General features: G+C 38.2%; 1 protein-coding gene across 8 annotated transcripts in view; it reads right to left on the minus strand.

The window, feature by feature from the left end:
* The window catches only part of ORC3 (origin recognition complex subunit 3), a 71,286-nt gene that overhangs the window by 8,655 nt on the left and 41,038 nt on the right, over window positions 1-21,593 (minus strand). For 4 of the 8 annotated variants that reach the window (XM_069598302.1, XM_069598306.1, XM_069598300.1 and 1 more), the window contains exons 12-15: window positions 16,649-16,765; window positions 15,709-15,788; window positions 2,727-2,860; window positions 35-114 (exon numbers count right to left, since the gene is read on the minus strand). In XM_069598302.1, coding sequence (XP_069454403.1) covers window positions 35-114; window positions 2,727-2,860; window positions 15,709-15,788; window positions 16,649-16,765 — 411 coding nt within the window. The remainder of the gene's footprint in view (window positions 1-34; window positions 115-2,726; window positions 2,861-15,708; window positions 15,789-16,648; window positions 16,766-21,593) is intronic. The other 4 variants (XM_069598301.1, XM_069598303.1, XM_069598307.1 and 1 more) reach the window with 1 other exon arrangement.

Consider the following 21,593-nt stretch of genomic DNA (forward strand, 5'->3'; position numbering starts at 1 on the left):
GGATGTAGCTGGAAGGAAAAGAGAGTGATCTGACCTTCTGAAGATGATAGAGGTCCGTCTTCTGAAGCCCCTTTGACTGCAACTGAGAAGTATCTTCTTCCTCTTTGGTTTCTGCTTTTAATACAAAACCGATATACAGCAGCTTGGGTAAATCCACTCAAGAGAACAAACATTTCTACTACTTCAAGGGGAATAAAGTTTCATCCTTTTTCTTTTTATAATGTGGCAAGAGATCAAGGTTCCATCAGATAAATGATCTCTTCCAGAGACTGAAGGTCAATAAACATTACGTAAGTTATGCTACAGAGAGGTCTACTGAAAAAAAGCAGCTACTGAATTTTAAAAATGTGACCACAATGAAAATAAACTCCTCCAAACTGACAGGAAAATAATTTCCAAATGTTTATATTATTATAAATAGCTTTTAAAAAAAGTAAAACTGTGTTCCTCTGACTATGCCATGATTGATGTAAACAATACAAACCAACACCCTGGCAAACTTAGCCTCAATCTTCTGATTCACTGTATTTGACACAATGCTACTTACATCTAAAATGGGCAGTACATAAAAGTTTTGAGATAATCTATGAAAACACAAAATGCAGCATGGTTCTTTAGCATAGGAAACAGAAAACTATATCTTGTAAAAGGTGTAGTTGTGTTTCTAAAGATCATGAAACTCTGAAAGCCTCTTCCTGGTGCAGGGCAGGTTTTGGAATCTCACTTTCAAGGCTTATTTGGCCAAACCTAAGATGCAGCTGGAGAATCTGCTTTGTTCTCAAAGAATAAATTTCTTTTTCAGCTAGTGATAATTCTTGGTTCAAGAAAGACATGATTTAAAGTTAAAACACCTAATAAACTCTTTATCTGATTTCAATAACATGTTGCAGAGCCTTAAAAATAAATCTCATGACACTCTCACCTACCAAACCCTCCAAATGTAATTTTAAACCTAAACTGTAATACGTAATAACTGTCAAGGAACCAGAGATAGCATATAGTCAAATATTACTACTGGTCTAGTATGGGAGGGGAGGGTTAATTTCACTTTATTATTGACAACATGGCGCTTTTGAAAACAGAGAAGCACAATTTATTCAAGATACCGGTTTTGCTTCAACTTATAAAATTCTTCTGAAGAAGACTGTTATCTTAATTACCAACCTTCCCATTTCTAAAAGCCACATTCCTTTATTTAGTATTAGCACATCACAAGATTTGTTCGCTAGCTTATGTTACACAAATTCTAATTAAAATGATTATATCTGCAATTTCATTCCACAAAAATCCAAGTCCAATTTTGTAAAAGATTGAAATTTAGCTAATTTATCTTATATTCTTCTAAGTCTTCTGCCCTATTTATATGCTTAAGGGTGGTCCCTCACTGTCCTAGTGACCATAATTAGGTGGTGACTGAATCGGAGAGAAAAAAAATAATGAGATGGTAGTTAAGAAATACGTGAGCTCTAGGCTGGATGCTATCCTGGGTGAGATCTCAATTCAGAGGCTTCTCTTCCTGGGCTTTAGTTTCTGTTGCAGCTGGACTCAATAATCTCTGTGATACCAGTTTTTAGTCCTTTACAATGTTTATGATTTGAAACTGGTTCAGCTCAGACTCTTGTGCAAATGCAGTATAGAGCAAAGCCTGAGCATGACCTGGAGGGAGCCCCTGTACTGTGGGGTGGCCTTCCAGTCAAGCAGACTGGCTCTTTCATCTTCCACTGGCTTCAGCAAAAGCAGTTTCCTAAATCCAAAGGATTTCAAGACAAAGGAACACTTGCCAAACACAGGAAAAATTGACAGAGACATTCCATGTGAAATGTTTTCACCATGCCATGTCCAATCTATGTGCTTATACGCACCAGATTGTTTCTTTTCCCAAGGCTCCACTAAAATTTCCTAAATAGGGGAAAATAAGAAGGGCATAGTCATTTTGTTTTACCAAAGGAGTACCATACTTTGGTGCTAGAATTGGAGCAAGAGAAGAGCCCACGAAAAATTAAACGTCAGTATCAACTCATGGAGCCCCCTTAGAACAAAGAAGTCCTGGTGCATCAGAGCACAAGACGCGCTGCCTGCACACAAGCAGGCGCTCCAGCATTCAGCAAACATACCAATTCCTGTGCAGATCATGCAAGATAAAGCAAACTGTGCCCTCCGACACTGAGGAATGACAGGCTGCTGCAATTCACTGAGGACTGAGAGATCCAAGCTTTGTAAATCTGATTAAAGCAAACCTCAAGCATATTTTGGTAATCAGCATATCAATGAGCCTCATTGCTGGGAAAGCAGTTCACAGCTATTAATTTTCAGGCTTACAAATACTTTATGCACTGTTTTTGAAATCTATAAAGAACTGATGAAATGCTTAAGAAACAACATCTAAAAGGAGTTCTTAATTATGATGCCCTTCTACTCCCTCTAATCTTTATTTCTTTTTGCTGCCTTTTTTTTTTAAAGGTGAGTGTTCCAAACAGTCCATCTGGAGAAAGTAATATTTTTTCTTGCCCATTTGACAGTTTTCATTGTTTTAACCAAAGCTGGAAGAGAACCATTTGGCCTAATTGTGATTGTCCAAGATGTGCTATTCTGAGGCTTGGTATACTGACTGATCAAAAACTCATTATCTCTTCATCTTTCAGTGCATCAAAACACGGGGTTTTCCATGTTATTCTAGTCAAATGACTGTCATAGCCAGTAGAATTGGCAAGATATTATATTCTCACCATCAAGGCTCTGAAACTGGGCCAGAAACTCCTCTATTTTCTTTGCTGTGTTGCCAAGCTCCTTTGCAGAAGAGGACTGAAAAACCTTGAAACAGTTCTGAAGCATGGCCATCAGTTCATCCTTTGCCAACAACCTAGAACAGAATCAGTGACAAGAGATGTAATATAACTGGAAAATCAATATACTTAAAAAACAGTGCTTACATATTAAATGTTTCTGCTCAGAAGACAGTGTAAAATCCTTTATTTGTAGCTACCAACTATTTTTGGAGAGATTTTCCTCAATGGCTGTGATATTCAGAAGTACCGAAAAGTACTCAGAAGAGTTCTCAACTTGAAAAGTTGAAGCTCAACTTGGAAAGTTTACAAAGAAAGATCTGGGTCTGTAGCCTGGCTCTGGCACTTGCTATTATGTAATAAAGAACATGTTACTAAACATCTTTGATCCTTGGCTTCCTTGTCTCTAAAGTGGAAACAGGAACTCACAAATTTCACAAGTGAGATGGAGCCTTAAGAACTCAATGAGAAGATGCAGCTGAAGACTAGCACAGTGCTTATTTATCACACAGCAGGCACTGGAAGTTAGTTTTCCTTTCCTTCATATCTAAATGTAAATTAAGAGACAAGAAACATCCATTGAGGATATAACAACACATGCTAAATGAAAGCTCATTTGAAATAACCAAAAAGTGTATCAATGATTTCCTTATTATCAATTTGGCTAGGTTTTATGTCTTCTATGAGCTTTATTAACACCAATCAGTAAATCTACTGAACTTTAAACTGGTAGGCAACTGCGTTTATTCTATAGCATAGGCAGAATGATTGCACAACTCCTTCAAGGTCATAGAGAAAAATCTGTTAGAAATAGAGAAGGGGACTTTCCTGGTGGTATTGTGGGTAAGAATTCGCCTGCCAATTCAGGGGACACAGGTTCGATCCCCGGCCTGGAAAGACTGCGCACGCCATGGAGCAACTAAAGCCTGTGTTCCTGGGTCTACCCTCCAGGGCCCACTAGCTGCAACTACTGAACTCTGTGTGCCTTAGAGCCTGGGCACCACAACAAAGAGAAGCCGCCACTTGCTTCAACTAGAAAGCCCATGCATAGCAACGAAGACCCAGCACAACCAAAAAAATTAAATAAAATGAAAGAAAATTTTAAAGGAAACAGAGAATAAACACATATTCTAAAATTAAGATCCTGTTTTCAGGGTCATTACTTAGAGGATCTCTCCCCTAAGATCACAGTAACAGGACAGTGATTACCAGTTCTTAAATTAATCAGGAAAAAACAACCAAATTCAGAATCTGAGTGATTCTGTAAAAACTATCTTATGTTTGAAATTTTCAAGGTAAAAAATTAATTTTTCAAAATAAAAATTTAATATTATTAAGTTAGAGAAAAATAAAGCTAAGTAGACTATGATTACCTAGAAATTAAGCTGATTACTTCAACTAGAATTTAAACCCAAACCAAAAAAACAAAGCCCCACCACAAAGACTCTAACACAAAAACAAATGAAGAAAATAACCAATAAATGTAGAAACTGAGAGGGGTGGACAAAAAGCAAACTTTTTCCTCATTTTAAGAAAAAATCTCTTCCTCATTCTACAGCAATGGATTAATTATCCAAAGTGTAATCTTTATTTCTGAATGAAAGGCAGTTAACAGGTTAAAGAAAACCAAGCCAACACATTAAAATCTTGATTACATTTGAGATTATTAAAAACTTCTGGCTTCCTATTGCCCAGACAGAGTCAAACTATGATGAGAAGAGAGTTAACTCAAAGTCAGACACACCTGAACAACCTGTCATCCCCGACCTTTAGCCCCACTCAGACGGATGAGAGACTCAGATGGACGAGAGACTCAGGCGAGAGCTGCATTGCCAGGCTCCAAGTAATCACAGGCACTGGCTTGCTGGCAGGGCTGAGGAAATGCTGGTGGAACCCACACCAGCCACCCCTGAGGACTGACTAGCTTCTCAGGCCACAGGCAGCCACACCTCTTACCCCTGGGCAGCTTACAAAACTGAATATTGAGAAGGGTGAACCCTATTATTCATCTTTAGGATGCAGGGAAAATGGCATTGTGTCATATAATTTTGAAAGCAAACTTTACTAGCCATAATTTTTAATATGACATTTGATTGGAAAGGGTGGCTCTTTCATCTCAGGTATAGAAGACTTCTAGAGATTGGGATACTTATTCCTCTTTTTATTATTAGCCAAAGACTATGTTCCTATTGTTTCCAGAATAAGAAATGACCTTATACTTTCTTAAGTACTTCCAGGTTTAATAAAAAATAAGACCTGAAGTAACACTGATTAGAGCTAGCAATGTGATCAATCCAATAAAATTATTAATTAAAAATTTTCAGTTCAGTTATTTACATAACGAACGAACAAAGATACCTGCTATCATCGCTACTCTTCAACATCATTCATTCTAGAATCTATTCTATAACGAATTAAGAAAAAAGAAGCAAGTGGTACAAATATAAGCAAGGAAGATGAAATTTATTATTTGCATATAATATGACTGTAGGGTTAGAACGTCTAAGAAAGCTACAAAAGTATTAACGCATATAAAAAGGTGTCTGGATATAAGGTAAATACATATATGTGTGTATATGTACACACACATTAATATCTTACAGGTGAAAGTGAAAATCCCTCAGTCATGTCTGAATCTTTGTGACCTCATGGACTATACAGTCCATGGAATTCTCCAGGCCCAAATACTAGAGTGGATAGCAGTTCCCTTCTCCAGGGGATCTTCCCAACCCAGGGATCGAACCCAGGTCTCCCGCATTGCAGGCAGATTCTTTACCAGCTGAGCCACAAGGGAAGCCTAACTATGGAAAAAAAGAGCATGTTCAAAATGGCAACAAAAACTATAGAGTGTTATAACAAATGTGTAAGACAGCAAAATATTAAAATCCTGAATAGACATTTCCAGTTCTAACCTTCAATACTGTAAATAAATTCATTCCAAATTAATCCATATCTCAACACTTTCTGAAACAAAATTCCAGTGGGCATATTTTAAAAGCCTAAAGAAACAGTCTAAAATTTATCTAGAAAAAAAATTCATGTTTCTAAAACTGAGGAACAATGTTTGTATACTTGAGTATGTGTAGTGGGGCTACTAATATATCAAAAGGGATACATTACAGTGATTAAAGTCAGATGGTACTTTGTACAGAAACAGACCAACAGAATGAAATAAGGGTCTACAAAGAGAGGTATATATGAGAATTCGGTACATGACATAATGGTAGCACTTCAGATCAGTGGGGAAGAGATGGGAGTATCAGAAATAACTAGCTTGAAAAAAACTGACCACTACCTCAGCATTTTTCAGAAAGAATAAAAATGTGAATGTGGTGTGAGAAATGGGGAAAGAACTATTCCATCAATCATGAAATACTAGAAGAAAAAAGAAAGCTTTTTAAGTCTGATAATATCCAGCATCAGCAAAGGCGTGGGGAAACAAACACTGATACATTGTTGGGGCAAGTGTACTTTAATACAATTGTGTTTATATTTTGGACTCAAAAATTCTATGTGTACTTTGTGAAAATAGTTATACTAATGTGCAAACACAAACTCACCCTCAGTGATAACTGTAACAATAGATAATTATAAACAACCTAAACATATTTCAAACAAGGGACTAATAAAATCAAGTGCTACACTTTCAAAACAAGGGATACTTTATAGCAGTGATAAACAATGAAGTAATGCAAGTGATGACAGCTAATATTTCTGAGCACACAATATACCAGGCATCATTTGATCTCCACAACACTGCATGATACAGATACTATGATCATGTTAAGAAACGAGAAAACAGAAGCACAGAAAACTTAGGCAATTTGTCCAGAGTCTGGTAACTGGCAAGCTGGGCTCTGAACCCAGTCTGGCTTGGCATCTATGCTTTTACCAACGACATTATAGAAGCACCTTAAGTAGAATACTAGGTGCAAAACAAGTAACTACAATGATAAAAACCAACCAGACAAACCCAAAAAACAACAACAAAAAAATCCAAGCTGTGGAACACTGTATATAGTACAACTTAACATGTTTGTACCAGGAAAAATCTCAAAGTACAAATTGCCACCAGCAAGTGACTGGCTTTTAGAGTTATGTAACATAAGTATTAATGTCAGAAAAGTAGCATTATGTTCTCATTTAAATTACTTGCCACACAAGTGGAAGGCAAGAACAAGAAGCAGAAGATGAAATCAGAGAGAGGGAATGGAAGGCTAGATCACAGAGTCACTGTATAGATTGCGATTTTACTGAGTGAAAATGGGAGTTTTGAGCAAAGGAGGGACATGATTTGACTATATTTCATCTCATGTCATCTCATTTCGTTTTCTGGCCACACCATGCCACCTGCAGGATCTTAGTTCCCTGACCAGGGATTGAACCCAGGCCCTGACACTGTAAGTACAGAATCCTAACTCCTGGACTGCCAGGGAATGTCCTTATCTGGCATATTTTAAAAGGATTATTCTGACTTCTATTTTGAGAAAAGCCTGGAAGGGAGCATGCATTGAAGCAAGGAAGTCAGTTAGGAGGTGATGGCAATAATCCAAATGAGAGATGGCAGTGACTTGGACAATGGTGGTACCAATGGGAAAGGTGTTAAGAAGAGGTCTGGTTCTTGAAATATTTTGAAGGCAGAATGCAAGTTTTCGGCTTTGAACAACTGGAAGGATAGAAAGAATGCGGGAAGATTCTAGGTTTCCGGGGAAAATCAGGCATTCAGTTCTAAACATGCCAATTCTAAGATATATACAGATATCCAAGTGGAGATGTAAACAGGTAGATGGACCTAAGAGTCTGACACTCAGGAGAAAAGTGTGGGCTTCTGATTAAGCCCTGAGGGACTGCAATGTTAGGGAGAAGAGAAATCACCAAAGAGGACTGAGGGGGAGGAGCATGCACTGAAGTATGAGGAAAACCAGAAGAATCTAGGCCCTAGAAAGTCATTAATGAGGAGTGGTGAACTGTGTTAGATGCTGACAACAGGTTAACGCAAATGAAGACAGAATTGACCATGAGACTTAGAAACATGAGGGTCACCGTGGACCCTGACCGAAAGCGTGCCGAAACTAAATCAGCTACGGAAAGACTGAAGGGAACCTGGAGGCAGTGTGAGACACTTCAAACTGTTGTGAATTCCATCTACATTTGAAACAGAGTAAAACTGAGAAGAAAATACTGTTGTCCTTACTGTACTGTGGGGGATGGGTTCCAGGACTCCTGCAGATACAAAAATCTGAGGATGCTGGAATCCTTTATATTATATGGCACAGTATTTGCATATCTCCTACACATATCCTCCTAGATACTTTAAATTATCTCTAGATTACTTATAGAATCTAATACAATGTAAATGCTATGCACATAGTTGCAAATACAATATGAATACAAAGTAAATAGCTACCAGTGCACAGTAAACTCACATGCATTTTCCCCCCTGCTTTTTGGAACTTTTTAGAATTTTAAAAAATATTTTCAACCTGTGGCTGCTTGAATCCATGGATGTGGAACCTGCAGATATGGAGGACAAACTGCATCAAAATTTACAAGTTTTAAAGTCAGCACACCAGACCAGTTTGAAGTAGGGGTCCCTAGCCTCCAAGATCTAATGTCTGATGATCTGAGGTGTACTAGTAACAGAAATAAACTGCACAATAAATGCAATGCGCTTGAATCATCCTGAAACCATCCCCTCGCCCCAACCCTGAATCCGTGGAAAAGTGGTCTGCCACAAAACTGATCTCTGGTGGCAAAAAAGGTTGGGGACCACCACTTTAAAGACAAAGAAAAAATAACACATCTAAGACAGGTCTCATTAGTGCTGAAAAAGCTATTCTATCTTGAACCAACTTGATTAAGTGATTATATCACTTTAGGGTAAATGGTTCAAAAAAGGCTTGTGATACTTAATGTGTTAAAAGTTTTATAGCTTGTTATTTAAAAAAAAAAAAGTTCCCTAAACTAAGACAGAAAGAGAATCATTTAGCAACCATTAAGAGCAATCACCCTGAAGAGCAATAAGTGTTCTGTTTCATCATGCAGAAAGGCAGTCATTTCCGGTTAAGTACTAATTATATAAACATCTGATTGAGAACAGGCTAGAGGAGAAACTGGTCAATCCATGGCTAACGCAAAGATCTTCTGAATAATGAGTTCTCAAGTTCTAGACAGATACTACCAGCACAGCTTTGAAAAATACTCAAATATTAAAGACTCAAACCTGCAAGTACATCAACAAAGACCAGAAGAAAGCAAAAAGAAAAGGCTTGCCAAAAACACATTCACAGAGACTGTCTTCTTCCAAGACAATATAACAAAGCAATCACATATGATCGTAACAAGTGAAATAGAAACCAAAATATGCCTAATTCCTTCTAAGCCTTGATATTTCATATTAGAGGTCTTTTCCTCCAAGAAACAGAGGGTAACTGTCCAGTCTACTAGTTCCTTAGCGCACTAGACCTTACCCAACACAGGCCTTATTATCCTGTATTGTACCTGTCTGTCTACTTATCCACCTTAATCTCCCTACTCAGCCAAGATTCAATGTGGGTAAGGACCAGGGTCATCACTGTCAACAGGTCAGTGACTCCACATACAGAGTATTAAAAATATTTTTTGAATGGGTAAACAAGATAGTGGCCATGCAGTGAAAAAGAATTTCACGACCTCAGGTGAAGAATAATTTCTCTATTTTCAAATTGGTTCCTGGAGGGAGTATCCTGAAGTCACAGGGCTCATGGAGCACCATGCTCTTTGCAGCTCAGATGGTAAAAAATCTGCCTGCAATGCAGGAGACCGAGGCTTGATCCCTGGGTCAGGGAGATCCCCTAGAGAAAGGAATGGCAACCCACTCCAGTATTTTGCCTGAAGAATCCCATGCACAGAAGAGCCTGGTGGGTTACAGTCCATGGGCTCACAAAAGAGTCGGACATGACTGAGCAACCAACACTTTTACTTTCAAGCTTTTTGTACTATGTCAAAATGAGTCAATTCTACCATATGGTTAGAGACACTTCTGCAAGATAAAATACGTAAATACTTTTACTGATGCACTACAAAGGTATAACCCTGAAATCAGAAGTAAAGCTTTCAAACAGTTTAATTAGCTATTTCTGAATTTTTAAAATTAATCATTTCTTAGCTACCCATTCATTTCACTAGCAGAAAGGTGGTAGTAAGCACTAAATGTTTAATAAAGAAAAACTTAAAACACAAATGCAGATCATTTTTCTATCTGTTGAGATAAAAACCACAGCTCACTATTAGCAGTAGAATACCTTGGTCTAGTTTTGGAACTAATTTGACACCAACTGCCTAAAGCCATCCAGCTTCTTTTTCGGCTTCATTTCTTCTCTCAATTTTTTTGTATTCCTTTCTTATTCTCCATTATTATTTAGAAGCACATTTTTCAAAGTGTGGCCCCTAGACCACCTGTCCAAATGTAAAGTGCTTCTTAAATTCTGATTTCTGCTGACCATTACACTCAAGTTTCCAGCAGTCACACTCAGAATCTTTGGGGAGAGGGTAGAATCTGTATGTTTAATGCTTCAGCTGATTTTTACATGCACTAAAGCCACTCAGCATCTTTTGCTTTAAAATGAGCTTCAACAATTCAGCTGTTTGTCTGAGTTAAGCAGCAGCCCACAGAAAACTGTGAGGGGCTTGATACGATGCAAATTGAGGATTAGCAATCCCTGTTATAAAGAAATTGCATTTTAGTGCTGCAGTCTCAGAGAGCTTTTGCATGGATAAGTCTTGATCATGAGAAGTCAGATTATTATTATTAAGCAAGTGCCTCACAGACTGTGGAGTTGTGTCATTTTTCATAACAAGATCTTTCATTATTATCAAAAGTTAATCTGCAAAGTCAGGAACAATGCATTATTTAGATTCTAAACCTCTAGTCTCTTTGAACTAAGCTAAGGACTGATGCTGAGGCTGAAACTCCACTTTGGCCACCTCATGTGATGAGTTGACTCATTGGAAAAGACCCTGATGCTGGGAGGGATTGGGGGCAGGAGGAGAAGGGGACGACAGAGGATGAGATGGCTGGATGGCATCACCGACTCGATGCACATGAATTTGGGTGAACTCCGGGAGTTGGTGATGGACAGGGAGGCCTGGCGTGCTGCGATTCATGGGGTCGCAAAGAGTTGGACACAACTGAGCGACTGAACTGAACTGAAAGTGATCAAATGTCAGTATTATTACTTCAGTCATTTTTTTTCCTAAACTCAATGAAAGCTGAGCTGACCTGCCAATATATTACTGTTTAATTCAAAAGCCTTATTCAGAAATTAAAATAATCTCTTTCAGCCTAAAGTAAATTTTTCACCTATCAATCAACTTGAATTAAAAAATCTGTTTCTGCAGCAAGCTCATAAGGTTCCACTTGGGATAAGCAGACTAGACACTGTGGCTCCATTCATTAAAGATGTCTGCACACTGTGCCAACATGTCCTCAAGATGGAGTGTGGGCTGAGTCCACAGGAGCTTGCTCAGCTGGCTCATTTTAAAACTTGGGGTACCCTCTCAACGTGGACTTCTGGCCACAAACCTATATAAATTTCCTTTTGTACCACCACTCAAATAATTGGAATAGGGCTGAAAAACTGACTGAACATGGAAGATCTGGAGTTAAATTCCAGCTCTACCAACCGCAGAAAAGTCACTCAATGTTTCTGGCTTTGGTTTCCTTATTAGAGAAAAACAATGTGATAACTCTTGGTGAGTGATTCTCAGTTGATGGCAGAGGGGCCAAGGGACAGTAAATTCTCATAAGAAGGGCCCAGTCTGAGAACCATTGCTATGGGGCTCCACTGGTACTGCTGGGGTAGTAGGGCACTGTGCCTCCATCCAGCTGAGCCATCAGTGGCCTAGAAGTGGAGGACTTTATGATTTATGTTAACCCTTTAAATCTTATTATTGAAGCATGATTTTTCAAATTTTAAAATCTGAAAAATTCTTGGTCTAGTGTTTGATATTTAGGTGGCTGTCTAGAAATTCTCTCCAATAGAAAGCTAAAATTTTCCTCTTAAGGTCTTTCACAGCTGACCAGAAAAAGACACTCACCTAGCTTACTGCTTAGTTAGTGTAACTTTTTTTTTTTTTACCACTTTCTGTTCCCCAACAGTGTTTAAACTTAAATATATCCTTTTATAATGACACATGGTTGAGTGAAAATTAACCAACTCATATCCTGTATAGGAATGTGGTCTTTAGGCTCCAAGAGTTGACTGACAGAGGAAAGGTTATGGAAGACATGCAGAACCACTGCACTCATGTCAGATTATGACACATTATAAATGCATACTCTCCACACATCAATATCTGTTATTTACACTTAAAAACAACTGATAAAAAATTCTATAGGTCTTTTTCCAATTACGAATAGTTGACATTTTCAACATTCTTGTAAGTTCCTTGTAAGTATCTTTTAATTGAAATATAACTGACATATGACATTAGTTACAGGTATATGACATGATTCAGTATATGTATTACTGTGAAATGATCACCACAATAAATCTGGTTAACATCTGTCATCTCAAATAGTTTCTCTAAGCAACTCTCAAATGCACAATACAGTATTATTAATAGTAAACATGCTGTACATTACAATCCTAGGGTTCCTTTGTAACTGGAAGTTTGTACTGATTTTGACCACCCCCTACCCGTGGCAACCACCAATTTGTTCTCTGATTCTGTAAGTTCAGTGTTAAGGCAGCATTTCCTTCTTTTTATTTCTGAATAACACACACAGACACACACACACACATCTGCCTATCCATTCATCCACTGATGGACACTTAGGTTCATTCCATGTTTTGGCTATTGTAAACAATGTTGTAGTGAACACAGTGCTGGTATCTTTTTGAGTTACTGCTTTCCTCTCCTTCTTATAAATATGCAGATGTGGAAATGCTGTATCATAAAGGAGCTCTATTTTTAACTTTTGGAGGAATCTCCATTCTGTCTTCCATAGTGGCTGCACAATTTACATTCCGACCAACAGGGAAGAAGGGTTCCCTTTTCTTCATATCCTCACCAATACTTGTTGTTTCTTGTCTTTTTGATAACAGTCATTCTAATGGGTGATATCTTAATTGTGGTTTTGATTTGCATTTCCTTGATGATTAGTGATGTTTAGCACTTTTTCATGTACCTGCTGGCCATCTGTATGTCCTCTATGGAAAAATGTCTACTCATATCCTCTGCTCATTTTTTAATCAGATTTTTTTTCTATTGCATTGTATGAGTTCTCTATATATTTTAGATATTAATCCCTCATCAGATATATGATTCACAAATATTTTCTCCTATTCTGTAGGGTGCCTTTTCATCTTGTTGATGGTTCCCTATGCTGTGCAGAAGCTTTTTAGTTTAATATAATCCCACTCCTATGTCTTTGCTTTTGGTGTCAAAGCCTAAAAACCATTGCCAAGACCAATGTCAAGGAGCTCACTGCTTATGTTTTCTTCTATTTTATGGTTTTAACTCTGTGTTCATCTTTAATCCATTTTGAGTTGATTAGTGGTCCAGTTTTTTTAATTCCATTTGTTGATGGCTGTTCTTGCCCCACTGTATATTCTTGTCTCCTTTGTCATAAATTAACTGCCCACGTAAGCATGAGTTTATTTCTGGGTTCTCTATTATGCTCCATTCATCTGTGTGTCTGTTTTCATGCCAATATCATACTGTTTTGATTACTACAGTTTTGTAATATACACTGAAATCAAGAAGGATGTCTCCACCTATGTTCTTCCTCAAAACTGTTTTGGTTCTTTAGGGTCTTTTGCAGTTCCACACAAATGTTAGGAATTTCGTACTTTTTAATGGTCACAAAATATTTCATCAAGTAGACCTCTGGTTACTTAAACATGTCAGTTTCCAGATAAAAGGGATTTTTTCAAGAGAAATACTGCCATTCAAGTAACTCTTAACAGAAAGTTCAAATTGGAAATGTTACTAGACTATGTTTCTAATAGTACTACATATTTTCATTCCAAAGAAACATTCAGTGATCATTTTTAACTTAATTTTCTCTTATGACTTCAATTATTTGAAGACAGGAGACAAGAATGTCTGGTTTCCTAAATTCAGATGTTTCCTATTTAGAATGACTAAACCGACAAGTGTCCCTGATTTTTTGTCAACATCTTATCTATACAAAGGGGAAAAGAAGAATTCCAGTTTGAAGGGTGGCAGATTTCTTTCTCTCTGGTAGTTCCCAGATTCTTGCCTGTCCTTGCTGTAACTGCTGTATTCATCCTCAGTGGTTTTAATAATCCTGTTCCTTACCTCAGATTAGCAATATGATTGAAACTTTGCTTTCTATTCACTGGTTCTGCTTTACCCAGATCCCCAAATCCCTATTTTAAACCTGAGCAAAGAAAAGTGGAAAGTATAAAAATTTTAAAGTCAGATCTGAATTAGAATCCTAGTTCTATCAACAGCTGTAAGATCTCAGGCAAATTACTTAAACCCTATCTGTGCTTTAGTTTCACCTGCTATAAAGTGTGGCTAATGGTGTCTGCCACAAAGGCACACTTGAGTATTAGACTGGAAAATGTACCGACAGTACCTGACACAGCAAGACTTCATGACCCCTAATTAGTACTATCCAATAGTGCATACTGTAACTATCATTGTTCACATTTCCTTACTCTTATTTAGAATTGGCATTCTTGATCTGTGACTCTCCCTGACAAAGAAATCTATGAATTTAGAAATACCCAACTGGACAAGGAAGGCAGTTACTAATCATGAAGGTTAAAAAGGAAACCCAGTAAGAATCAACTGGGTGCTTGAGATAAGTATGCTGACTTGAATAGAAAACAAAAGAAATCTCAGGAACATTCCAGTTGAAGTATATAAATATACAGAAATCTCTTACTGGCATTTAAAGAAAATGAAATAAAACATAGCTTTTTAGTGGCAATCTAGTTTCCATGGGGAGTTATTTTTCCAGATAGCATAAAATTAGTTTCCTATCTTAAGCTGCACCTGCTGGATAACTAACATTTGTATTATTAAGCCTCGGGACTGAAAGTGCTTTCAATGTGAATTTTCCTCCTACTGTGCCCATCTGTTCTTTTCTTGTGGACCCAGGGGAAGCCAAGGCTTAGTAAATATTCAGTTCTTGGACTTCTTTATGATATTTTCATATGAACATTTATATCCACTGAGGAAAATTATAAGACTGTGTGCAAAAAACAGCTCACACTTGGATTCCCTTCTTTTACTACCCAAGTGGTCATTATTTTTATGAAAGACTAAGAAGTCACCATACATATATGACGTAAAGCCAAAGAAAACAAATAATTATAACTTTAAAAGATAAATTTGTCAGGAATAAGTGATCTTTGATATCTGATAATAGCACCAAGATACCTTATTTATTCATATAATACTGGAAAAAATTTACAGCTTAGCCAGTGTTAATGCTGACGGTCAGCTCGGGTTGGGGAAGGCATCAAGACCACTGCCCAGTGGCAGCCACTCCTCATCTGGGTCAGCAGTGGGCTCCTTCACAGGATGCATTTCACTCAGTGATGCTGCTCTTCAACCCAACCAGGTTGGAGCCATGTGAGCGTGCTTGCTGTGACTACCTTCCCTATCATAATAGCAAGCTGGCTGAACTGAAATGATCAATAACAAGGTTCTCCCTGTGTGGTATCAACAATTCACAAAGCAAACACTGATTTTACTTAAAAAAATCAAAAGTTCAGAAACAAGGTAAAACTAGCAAAGAAATGGATGGTTTCTACAATAACTACAAACATAAAATTCAAGATATATACAAATATTAGTTACAACGTGGCTACTTATGAAATTCCTTGGCAGGCAGAGTTCTGGAAGCAGGTGTTATTTATTGGCAGGCTTAGAGTAGATAAAAAAGGAAAAAAAAAAAAACTACCTCAGCAGCTGCAAGACTGATGCATACTCCTCTGAATCCCATATGTTCTTTTCTAAACACATGCAGTACAGCTCTCTGATCTGGAAGTGAACAGCATACTTGTGAGGGACCAAAAATGATCTACTAAGTTTGCACATTACTAGTTTGGGAAAATCATAAACGAGCAAGTCAAAAAAATTTCTTTTTAAAAACAGCCATTTTCTATAGATGACAACAGTCTGGGCACATATCACATGGATCAGGCATTTACATAAAACATCATTCACATGGTAGCAAAATGTGATCATATTGGGATTGGCTGATATCACTGGTCACTTTGCAATAAGTAAATTATCAAAATGATGACATGATTACTAAAAAGAAGGTTTAATGGCAGAAAACAAACAAGTTATTCTTACATATTTATATTTGTTCTCCAAACCTCTGAGTTAAGAATGCAAAGATTTAGGAATACAGAATTCTTCCCTTGCATCCACTCTAAAGATGGTTCACAGGCTTATGTTATGACCCAAACGCCAGCAGAGCATAATTCTGCAAGAAGCAAAAGTACTACTTTCCTTTAGTTCTGGGTATAATGCAAGGTTAACCATTAGGCGGTCTCAAACAGATTCCTTTTTTATTTCACTACAGTGGAGGATCAGCTCTCTCAGTGTAAGTGACAAAGTATTAAAGAAAATAAATTAAAATGACTTAGCACAAACACACTGAAGGGAAAGCACCACCACTTGGATTCACATGGCTGTTTCTAGTTGTGGCCATCAGAACAAAAAATATTGTTTCAATTACCAGTAACATGTACAGCTGGAATGGATTTAGACTGTGCACACACAGCAAGATGTGGATCCACTGCAAATTCTGAGGCCTGAATGCTACTAAACTCAAAGGGAAAAACCAGTAATAGTCCTACATCAGAGATTCCAAATGAGTAAGTTCTGCTTACCTGTCGACCCAATGGGTACTTGGGAAGAGAAGAGGTGAACTGATGAAGACATCTCAAAACCAGGAAGTAATTTGTATGGTAAACATGCAGGTTTTCTAGTAATGATTGTGTTTCCTCCTAAAAAAGTCATTACAAATATGTAAGTCAGCAATTAGTAGAATAATAAAATCTAATTTCCAGAAAACTGATGAGAGAAGATTCAGAATTACAAACTAACCTTAAGTCTGAGAATTCATCATGCACACAAAATCTAGGATAACAGTTGGATACTTTTTATTTAGTATCAAGTCTGGTGATATTTTACACATACCAAAACTAACTTTGTAACTAATTTAATTTCCTCTCGTCTAAAGCACTGCCACAAAGACTTGGCCCCTCCAAAATACAAGTGTGCGAAAGAGCACCTGCTGGATGCTTGCCTATGTCAGTCACCTGGTATATACCACAGCAAGGATGGCCATCATCCTCTAGCTTCAGTGGCATTAGAAGGGTGAAGAGATCACCAGAGCCCCCAGGACCAATGTAATTAATGGTTGCTGTGGTTCCATGATGTTTTAAGCCACACCATGCAGCAGTATAGGAGCTCAGTTCCCTGACCTGGAATCAAACCAATGCCCTCTGCAATGGGAGCACTGAGTCTTAACCATTGGACTACCAGGGAAGTCCCTGTATGCTTTTCTCATAGTCCTACTAAAGTTGTGTTGAAAGGGAAGGGGAGACTGTAGTAGAAACACTGCAGGTGACTGCTTTTTCATTGGGATTCTCCAATACCGGTTTTGTTCACTTTAGCAATTAAGCAGATGAAACTGAAAATTAGAACCCTGAAGCCAACAAGCTTTATAATTTAGAATCTAAGAAGAGTGATATGGGAGGCAGTCGTAAGAAACCTATAGGATGACCAATCTCACAAATCAGTTTCAAAAGGCTTTTCTTTGGAGGGGTGATTAGGAGAGTTTCCTAGAACTTTATGAAATGTTTTAAAAGGGATTTTAAAATACTACTACACCCTATCATGCATTTTTCATACTTCAAATACTTTTATCACTTATTTCTGTAACATTTTCTTAAGAGGATTATGATCTGTGGTACCATCTTCAAAAGTACTGAGCTGTCTTTTTTCCTGCAATATTCTGCAGATACTCAATATTTCAGTGGTCAACCATGCAGAAAATAACACCTCCAGATATCAATGTGCTACGTTTAGTCACTCAGTTGTGTCCAACTCTTTGCAACCCCATAGACTATAGCCTGCCAGGTTCCTCTGTCCCTGAGAATTCTCCAGACAAGAATACTGAAGTGGGTTGCCATGCCCTCCACCAGGACACCAGGGCCCTTCCTAATCTAGAGATCAAACCCAGGTCTCCCACATTGCAGGTGGATTCTTTATCATCTGAGCCACCAGGGAAGCCCAAGAATACTGGAGTGGGTTGGCATACCCTTCTCCAGGGGATCTTCCCAACCCAGGAATTGAACTGGGGTTTCCTGCATTGCAGGCAGATTCTTTACCAGCTGTGCTACCCGGAAAGCAACCGATATCAATAAATTCAAACAAATCTAAACTATCTAATATAACAAATCCGATATATTTTCCTGAACTCTAACTCACTTAGAAATCAATTCCTTGGTCAGCAATCTGAGTCATTACCTGAAAGCATAGGGCAAATGAAAGAAAAGCTTTTAGTATCAAAGTTTTTTCCCACCAGTATTTGAGTTAGTTGGTAATTTCAAAAATCTAGGTCTTCTATCATAACAAAGGGTATTTTAACTGCCACTGTCAGAGTATACTTAATTTCTATTTTCACTGTAAGCTATAACATAGAGACTGCATTAAGCCACTAATGGCTTATCTTGATATGTGAGTAAACAGCATGTAAACAGAGGCAATATTCTGGAGAAAAAGGAATCTATTACTGAATAATAACTATGCTTCACGTACTACCTCTTACTTTTGCTTTGTGGACTAACTGTGAATACAAATAACTGGGTGATACAGTAGAAATGAATGACATCTTCACTAAATTTACTTGGATGCGGAAAGAAAAGAAATACTTGACACAGTATGGGCAATGTTGCACACTCCAGGAACTAGATGCCCTGGAGTAAGTGGAAAAGGAAAGATACAAACATGTTTTCTCCCAGACAGTCTTAGTACCTTCACATTTTCCACTGTGCCTCACATCCCTGTGATGATTAGACTTCTAGCCTTTAAAAAACATTTTGTCTTCTTTTGTTTTGTTCCTATAACATGGCAGACTATCTCATCTGAGGATATGGGAGTTATGATTCCAACGCTGGAAATAAAACTGGCTACACTGGACTAATTGAGAGATCTGTTATACCTTTCTAAGGGATCTTCAACAGTAATTTTGACCATCCAAAATCTCTGACTTAATGTGCTGACTTCAGAACCTAACTCCATATAAGAAAGATTCCACTGTTATTTATACCTGTGTGTTTATCAGCTGCAACAGAAAACATCACCAATGACTAATTTAACTTTTTCATGTAACCTGTCCTCTAAGTTCTTTGTCTTACTGCGACAGCTACCTGCAAATGCCTTTATGTGTGCAGGGCAACAATTCCTAAAGCACTGTATGAACATATTTTCAAAAACTTCAGCCTGTAAGAGGTCCTGATGCATGAGAAAATCTCCCTCTTCATACATTACAGCAGCATCACATCACACTCATGCAGAAACATAGCCTGTTGAAATAGTTCTCCTGTTTTCTATTCATTAAATTTTTCCTCCAGAATCTTTTCCATACCATAGTCATAGCTGCCACGGTTTTATTTCTTAACTGTGTTCGGATGGTCTTTTCAACAGAGATGCACTGCCTAGAAATATTTATTCTTTACCAAAGAAATGTTTTCTTCTGTTCTTAAAACATGAAGACCTCTTGGTCTCTACTGATCTCTGAGACAGATATGGGAAAACAGTGAGCTGTAGGAAAAACAGCAAACACAGTCCCCTTGCTCTTCCCCAAACATGCCAGACAAGCTCCAACCTCATGTCCCTTCCACTTGTTGTGGCTCTGTTTAGAATTTTCTTCCTCTGGATTCCTGAATGGGGTGCCCTATAACTTCCTCTTTACTCAAAGCTCACCTTCTTAAAGAGGCTCTTATTTAAAGTTTCAATTTCATTCCCTGTGCACACTGCCAGTACTCCCTTTCTCTCTTTCACTGTTTTCTTCTTAGCAATTATTACTCACAAAAATGTTTTACCTACTCACTTTGATAGCAGGTAAGCTCCACAAAGGCAGGGAGGTTCGCCTGTTTTGTTCACTCCTGTACTAGATTAATACCTGGCCCACAGTAGGCACTCAAGAAGTATTTGTTGAATGAAGTAGTACGTGAATGAAAGGAAGCCAACACGCAATCTCTCTCTTCAGTAAGAGCAACTGCTGGAAAAAAAAGACCAACCACTGTTGTCTTGCCGGATATGAGCCAGATTTAGTTTTTCAAAAGAAGACAGAAGTCTGAATTTATGATGTAAAATTTCTCTATTTGCACATGCTGGCTCAGATTAAAAAAATAAAACCACCAAGAACGTAAAAAATCACACTGATAGCCAGCTGTCAGTTGCCAGTCAATGTGCGTTCAGTTCAGTCACTCAGTCGTGTGACTCTTTGCAACCCCATGAACTACAGCACGCCAGGCCTCCTTGTCCATCAACAACTCTGGGAGTTTACACAAACTCATGTCCATTGAGTTGGTGATGCCATCCAACCATCTCATCCTCTGTCGTCCCCTTCTCCTCCTGCCTTCAATCCCTCCCAGCATCAGGGTCTTTTCAAATGGGTCAGCTCTTCACATCAGGTGGCCAAAGTACTGAGTTTCAGCTTCAACATCAGTTCTTCCAATGAACACCACTGATCTCTTTTAGGATGGACTGGTTGGATCTCCTTGCAGTCCAAGAGACTCTCAAGAGTATTCTCCAACACCACAGTTCAAAAGCATCAATTCTTCGGCACTCAGCTTTTTTTATAGCCCAACTCTCACATCCATACATGACTACTGGAAAAACCATAGCCTTGACTAGATGGACCTTTGTTGACAAAGTAATGCCTCTGTTTTTTAATATGCTATCTAGGTTGGTCACAACTTTCCTTCCAAGGAGTAAGCATCTTTTAATTTCATGGCTGCAGTCACCATCTGCAGTGATTTTGGAGCCCAGAAAAATAAAGTCAGCCACTGTTTCCACTGTTTCCCCATCTATTTGCCATGAAGTGATGGGACCAGACGCCATGATCTTCGTTTTCTGAATGTTGAGCTTTAAGCCAACTTTTTCACTCTCCTCTTTCACTTTCATCAAGAGGCTCTTTAGCTCTTCTTCACTTTCTGCCATAAGGGTTGTGTCATCTGCATATCTGAGGTTATTGATACTTCTCCCAGCAATCTTGATTCCAGCTTGTACTTCATCCAGCCTAGCATTTCTCATGATGTACTCTGCATATAAGTTAAATAAGCAGGGTGACAATACACAGCCTTGACATACTCCTTTTCCTGTTTGGAACCAGCCTGTTGTTTCATGTCCAGTTCTAACTGTTGCTTCCTGACCTGCATATAGGTTTCTCAAGAGGCAGGTCAGGTGGTCTGGTATTCCCATCTGTTTCAGAATTTTCCACAGTTTATTGTGATCCACACAATCAAAGGCTTTGGCATAGTCAATAAACCAGAAATAGATATTTTTCTGGAACTCTCTTGCTTTCTTAATGATCCAGCGGATGTTGGCAATTTGATCTCTGGTTCCTCTGCCTTTTCTAAATCCAGCTTGAACATGTGGAAGTTCATAGTTCATGTACGATTGAAGCCTGGCTTGGAAAATTTTGAGCATTACTTTACTAGTGTGTGAGATGAGTACAACTGTGTGGTAGTTTGAGCATTCTTTGGCATTGCTTTTCTTTGGGATTGGAATGAGCACTGACTTTTTCCAGTCCTGTGGCCA

Source organism: Ovis canadensis, chromosome 8, assembly GCF_042477335.2.
Source record: "Ovis canadensis isolate MfBH-ARS-UI-01 breed Bighorn chromosome 8, ARS-UI_OviCan_v2, whole genome shotgun sequence".
In the NCBI taxonomy this organism is placed as follows: domain Eukaryota; kingdom Metazoa; phylum Chordata; class Mammalia; order Artiodactyla; family Bovidae; genus Ovis; species Ovis canadensis.